Source organism: Equus caballus, chromosome 24, assembly GCF_041296265.1.
Source record: "Equus caballus isolate H_3958 breed thoroughbred chromosome 24, TB-T2T, whole genome shotgun sequence".
NCBI classification, from domain to species: Eukaryota; Metazoa; Chordata; class Mammalia; order Perissodactyla; family Equidae; genus Equus; species Equus caballus.
The window spans coordinates 60,449,608-60,456,758 of record NC_091707.1 but is presented as its reverse complement, the minus strand read 5'-3'; the positions used below and the strand labels follow the sequence as shown (position 1 = coordinate 60,456,758).

At 45.8% G+C, this 7,151-nt stretch overlaps 1 gene segment (V, D, J or C); it reads left to right on the top strand.

The window, feature by feature from the left end:
- The first annotated feature begins 1,273 nt into the window (after nt 1-1,273).
- On the top strand, nt 1,274-1,722 carry LOC111770422 (immunoglobulin heavy variable 4-30-4-like). The segment is given in 2 exon segments: nt 1,274-1,286; nt 1,373-1,722. Coding segments are annotated over 2 exon segments (363 nt in total).
- Nucleotides 1,723-7,151: the final 5,429 nt, after the last annotated feature.

Here is a 7,151-nt window from a genome sequence, read left to right as displayed (position 1 = left end):
TTTATTTGGAGTCTACTCACCTAGCTCAGCATTTATTTTATCAGACTGTGTCTTCTAAGACTATGAAAGTTGTCTGTGAAATGTCTTATTAGACACCTAAGGTTAGATTTCAGTATCATCCAGGGTAGCCCTGTTCATCTTTGACAAGGCAGTTGTGTGAATATCATAATCTCCTTGGCTAGTTACTGAAGGCCTGTGTACTGTGTCAAAATAATTGTTATGTCAATTTTCTATAGAACAATTCCCTCCTGCCCACATTCCTCTCCCTGTGCGAATAGCCTTTGTCTTGGGACAATTCTAAGTTGCAGATTTAGAGAAGTAGATTCTTGCACAAGCAATTTATTAAAACTTGTTCCCAGTAGAAACAGTCAAGGATGTGAGGTCAACAGGTCAGGCAAACTGGAGGAGATGAGCATAGGTATCATGTCTACAAATCCCACAGGGAGGAGCCTCAGCCTGCCCTGCTGAGGGGCCCTGGGGGGTGAACACAGCTCAGAGTTTCCAACCCTGAGACAAGGGAGATGGGCTTGCACATTCCTGCTCATGCAGCTAATGGTAGACAAATGTTGACCATGGGTGGTGCACATCCCATTGAGTGTGTAAAGAAGACATGCTAAATTTCAGGAGAGTGGTGGATCAAGAATACCTGTGGGGCTGAAGTTTGAATCTGAAGTTTTCAACATATGATATCTCCCATCACAAGTGCACAAGATGGATGGGGCACAAGGCCCACCTGGAACTCATGTAACACAACAATAAAAAAAGGTAACAACTTCTCAGCCTGATGAGAACCACATCATTGGAGAGATTACAGGGAAGGAAAGCAGGAGCTGTGCAGGGCTCAGTCTGGAGGAGTCAAGACCTGGACCTCAGTGTATGGTTAAGAGTTAGGCTGGGCCTGAGGTGGGGATGTAAGGGCAGAGGCCTGAAGGAAGGTAGCTCTGGGCGCAGAAAAGTGGGGAATGCTTAAATCTGATTAATCGGTGTCTCAAAGCTCAAGTGCCCTCCCATCCCAGACAAAAAATACCTAAAATCAGGAAAAGAGGTGCACACAGAGTCCCTGGAAGGACTGTGCAGCTTGACATCATTCCCTCCCCACTTATAGGGACTGGGTTCCCCACATGCAAATTTCTCTTCAAGCTCGAGGGTAAAATCCACTCTCGGGCTGTGGGAGCTCACAGCTCTCTCCTCAGACAGGGCTGAGGTCTCCGAGGAAGGCAGAGCTGTGGTCTAGAAGAAGATGAGACTCTTGGGTCTTCTCCTTTGCGTGATGATGGCTCCCCAAGGTGAGTGTCTCAGATGTCAGACCTGGGTCTATGGGGATGGTTGTGACTGCACCTGACTGAGAGGGACTGATTCTCTTTGTCCTCAGGAGTCCTGTCCCAGGTGAAGCTGCAGAGTTGGGGCCCAGAACTTGTGAAGCCCTCGCAGACAATCTCCCTCACTTGTGCTGTCTATGGATCCTCCTTCACAAGCAGTGATTATGGTTGGAGCTGGACTCGCCAGCCCCTAAGGAAGGGGCTGGAGTGGATGGGACTTGTAAGCTATAGTGGTAGCACTTACTACAGCCCATCCCTCAAGAGCCGCATCTCCATCTCCAGAGACACGTCCAAGAACCAGTTCTCCCTGCAGCTGAGCTCCGTGACCACCGAGGACACGGCCGTGTATTACTGTGCAAGAGTGAAAGTTAGATATTATGATGCACACAGTGAGGGGAAGTAGGTGTGAGCCCAGACACGAACCTCCCTGCAGGGAGACAAGAGGGGCTGGGCTGGAAGGGGTGCTCAGGACCAGCAGGGGGCGCTCAGAACTCACAGAGCACAGAGACTACACCCAGGAGCAGGTGCAGAAGTGGATGGGGAAAGGCTTCCTGTGGGATCAGGGATTTTCCCTGCAAGCTCTCAGTTGCCCTCAGGGAGAAGTCATGTGTTTCTCTTCTGCCTGAAATATCTCATATCCTCAGTGAAGCCAACAAATGATGAAATAACATTGTTTGCTGATGAGATAGATCCAGTGACTAGGACCTTTCCTGCAAGTTCGTATAGGTGCTGAATTTCTGTCTTGAGAAAGATAACACACTGAGGATTCTCATTGTCCCTGATAAACAGCAGCACAGTCCAGGTGGTCTGCATGCTGAGCTCATGTTCTCTGCCCTCAGATGGGCACACACTGACTCCACATGTTATGGCCGTTACAGTAGGACATATGCCCCATAGAGTTATTTTTTCTCCCTGATAGAATTTAAACTCTCATTACCACTTGGGTGGACACTGATGATCAGGGATTGCTCCCTTCTGTGGCTGTCCCTCAGTGTTGTGGATGGAGAACCAGGCCCCCTATGGGGATGCAGCTCTCATTTTCCCCCATGAAACATGGAGGAAGACAAGCAAAAACTTAAAACCCATCCCAGCCGTGATGGGACGTGTCCTGGGTGAGTCGTTGAAAGTGTCCTTGGGGCCATGTCTCAGCTTCCACAGGAGAGTCCACATGGATGATGAGAACCAGCTGTACAGAGTCCTGATCCCTGTCCACTCTCTGCTCCCTCGAGTATCACAAAGAATCACACCCACCACCACCCTCTGTTTTCTATGTCTGAATTCTAACTAAATCTCTCCTACATCGTGATTCCTTTAGGCTGGAGCCCTAATCACTTCCCAGATCCACCTCCAAGAGCAGACACAGAGTAAGGCTCAATAATGCATCTCAACAATAATGGAATAGACTTAAAGTGGTACAGAAAGGTGAATCTGCAGCTTCAAATATGTTTCAGAAGAAAAATTAAAATCAAAAACAAATATGATGAGGGGCAGGCCCAGTGGCGCAGCGGTTAGGTTAGCATGTTCTGACTTGGCGGCCCAGGGTTCGCCGGTTTGGATCCTGGGGGCAGACATGGCACCACTTGGTGAACCATGCTGTGGCAGGTGTCTGACATATAAAGTAGAGGATGGTGGGCACGGATGTTAGCTCAGGGCCAGTCCTCCTCAGCAAAAAGAGGAGGTTTGGCGGCAGATGCTGGTTCATGGCTAATCTTCCTCGAAAAAAAAATAAATAAATAACAGTGATGAGGGACCCGCCCAGTGGCACAGCGGTTACGTTCTCACGTTGTGCTTCAATGTCCCAGGTTTTGCCGGTTCAGATCCCAGGTGCGGACCACTGCAGTGCTTGTCAAACCATTCTGTGGCAGGCGTCCCACGTATAAAAATTAGAGGAAGATGGGCACAGATGTTAGCTCAGGGACAGTCTTCTTCAGCAAAAAGAGGAAGATCGGTGGCAGATGTTAGCTCAGGGCTAATGTTCTTCAAAAAAAAAAGTAAAAAACACTCTATAAAATCAAAAGTGATGACACATAAGCATGACCCATGAAAGAAACATTGAGTCAGATTTGAAACTTAAAGCTTTTGCTCTGAGAAAGAAGCTGTCAAGAGGATGAAAAGATACATCATAGTCTGAGCTACAATTTCCTCTGTGCAAGTTTCCTCTGTTCTTCCAGTTTTCATTGGCTTTCACTAGTCCCTTATTATACTGATTTTTGTGTCTTTCTTCCTGCAGATTACTTAACACCGTGATGATGATTGTTGAGGTGGGTCTGGATTCATTTCTGCAGAATGTGCTGGTCTTCTCTCCCACACAGAACAATCTGGCAGAGCAGCTCTTTGTGATGTGTTCTCAGTCCTGGAGGAAAAGGCTTTAAAGGGAGTAGTTACTTCCCTAATTATGTGGCCCCCGAGAATATCACCCTACAGCACCTTCACTACACTCCGCTTCAAGAAATCCAGTAAGACGTTCTCATTTATTCTTGTTATAATTTATAAGCTATCTGGTGGTCTCTGCTCCAGTTAAGCTCCAATTCCCATACTGCTTCTTGTGGAAACAAATTGTTTCTCTCCAGATTTCATGTTTGTTGTTTGAGCTATAACTTCAACTATCTGATGTGTTGAAGAAGGTCACTAATTTGCAATTTTTTCAGTATAGTTGTTGTTGTAAGAAGAGGAGCAACCTTTTCCTCAGCTCGGTCCACCCTGCAGCCGAGCAGCAGTTATATTTGTAGAACCCACAGCCTGTACACAATCCATATGTCAGTCAGAAGCGTAACAGAGAGACACATTCTGGTCTAATCATTCATTGGAAAACCCCCAACATAGCAATGTATGATCTATGAGTGCTTGATACACACAAAAAATGGCTGCATTCCCAAGAAACAATGTTGAGAGAAAAAATTCAGAGAAATAAAACACATACTGTATGATCCGCTTATATATATTTTAGTGAATGAAAACTAAAGTAACACAGTGATCGGGAAGTGGTTCCCTATAAGTTGGATTAGAAGAAGGGGGAGGGAGGAACTACGGAGGAACATGGAGAGACTTTTAATGGTGACGGATCCCTTCACAACCTTGATTATAGTGATGGTTTCACACGGGTGCACGTGTCAATACTCATCAAGTTGTAGACTTGACATGGGTGCAGGTTGTTACATGTCAATTTACCTCCTTAAAATTACTGCAGATAGACAAATGGATAGTTAGTAAGGAAAGAGGGAGAGACTCACAGAAAATGACTCCAGAAATTAGAGACTCCCGGAAATACACATGCGTGAATCCTGGCTCTCTCTACGTTCTTTCAGTAACACTGGAATGCAGCAAAATCATGCCATGTTCTCATCGCAGAAAGGGGTTCTGAAAACCTCATCTGGCCTGTCCAGCTCTGCCATTGAGCTGATTCTGGCTGTACTCTGGTCCAGTGAGGAGCCTGGGCCACGAAACTGGGCTCAATCTCACCTGATGTGTGCTCTCAGACACATTACACAAACGCTCTATGGTTCCCTCTGTAGATGTTCATCTGTGAAATGGAGGCAAAATTGACAGCTACATCACAGGCTTTGTGTGTATGTGAAAATGAATATGATTATGGGTGCTAAGTGTTTGTCACAAAATAATCTCGTAATAAAATATCATATTTTCCAAAATATTCTCGTTAGCACCATAACGTCTCAGGACACTCACACTTACCCTGGGGAACTGGCCTCCTTTAAGGTGCCCAACCCCAGAGGTTGCTAAATAGTTAGAGGACGTGCAAATAGGGTCCTCCTTCTGCTGATGAAAAGCAGCCCAGCCCAGACCATGCAGCTCTGGGAGAGGAACCCCAGCCAGGGGATTCCCAGGTGTTCCCTTACGGTGGAGGGGACCGAACCCCAACAAGTCACCATGGATTTTCAGCTGAGCTGGGTTTTCCTTGGTGATATTTTAAAAGGTTATTTACGGAGTACAGCAGACATTGAGACTGTAGGAGGATATGAGTGAGAGAATCAGTGGGTGTGTAACAGTTTCCTGACAAGGATGTCTTTGTGTTTCCAGGTGTCCAGTGAGAGATGCAGCTGGTGGAGTTTTGGAGAGGCTTGGTGCAGCCTGTGGGGTCTCTGAGACGCTCCTCTGAAGCCTCTTGATTATTTTGATGACTATGCCATACACTGGGTCCACCAGGTTCCATGAAATTGACTGCAGTGGCACTCATCTATTAACTATAATGGTGATAGCATTTCTGGCTCAGACTTCATGAAGGGTCAATTCACCACGTCCATTGACAATGAAGGAACATGCTACATCCGCCAATGAACAGTCTGAGAGCCTAGGGCATGGCCCTGCATTATTGGGCAACAAACATGGTAAAGGAAAGTCAGTGTGAGCCCAGACGCAAACCTCAGCGCAGGGAGACAGGAGGGGCTGTGCTGCAGGGGGCACTCAGGACCAACAGTGTGTGCTCAGGACACCAGGGAGGCCACACTTCACCAATTATGTGCTTTGACCCCAGGAGCAGGGGAAGATGGAGATTAAGAGCTGGTTTACTCTCAGTGTCTGGGTCATTCTCTCTATATAGCAGTTTCCCTGGGGAAAGTTATCAATTTAATTCTTAGGCCAATCAGGAGAACCGAAAAGAGTAGAGGAATATTTCTTCCTCCCTTACGCAGGCCTTCGGCAGCCCCCGAATCTGCTGCTGCCTTCGGCTTGAACTTCCACATCTCCATAACTGTGAGAAATAAATTACTGTGCATAAGCTACTAGACTATACTATTTTGTAATTTTAGCTGAAATGGACTAAGATAGAAATTGGTACTGAAAAGCGGGGGCGCTGCTGTTAACAAATACCTAAAAACGTGAAAGTGGCTTAGGATCTGGGTAATGGGTGGAGGCTAGAAGAATTTTGAGATGTGTGCCAGAAATAAGGTTACATTACCATTAAGGGACCATTACGGATGATTCTGGTAAAAGCTCAGAGGGAAAAGGCAAGAGTGGTAGAGAATGCCTCAGTCTCCTTAGAGAGTGCCTTATCAGTCATGAACAGGATTTGTAGAAATATGGACGGAAAGACCACTCTGATGTGCTCTCAAATGGAAATAAGGAAAAGTGACAGTGGAAATCTGAGGAAAAGTGATCCTTGTTATAAAGTGACAAACAGCTTGATTGAATTCTGTTTGGGTCCTAGTGTCTTATAGATATTGGAACTTGTGGGAGACGAGATTTGATATTTGGCTGAGAAAATTTCTAAGAAAAGTGTTGAAAGATCAGCTCGGTTTCTCTTAAAGGCTTATAACAACATGATAGATGAGAGACATGACTTGAAGACATAATTGTTAATCAAGAAGGAATCAGAATTGAAAATTTGAAAAATTCTCCACCTATCCATACTGCAAGGAAGGAGAATTGTTCTGGAGAAAACAAGATGAAGGTGGCCAAATTTGATGGGGAAATTGGTATGGATGGCCCATCTCAACAGAACCTCGCAGCTATCCACCAGGACAATGGGGAGATTAGTCAGCCATCTGAAGGGAAGCCGGAACCTATTGTCCCTGGCAGTTGAAGAATGATCCCAAAAGTGTTTCCTCACATCATGGGCTTAGCTCTTCACACTCCATTTCAGTGCTTCTAGGTCAGCCCAGTTGTGGTAAAACTGATGGATTGTATTAGTTTTATAGAGATAACTGTATTTAGTTCCCAACATTTCGTAGGATGTCTTCATTTGTGTCTAATACACCCATAGCTGTGTTGTAGCTTTTTCTCGTGACTAAGTTACCAGTGTTTGGAGTCAAGCTATATTCCAACTTAGAGTGCCCCCTTCACCAGATCTCAGTGAATAGAGCAGCCATTATACCCCCA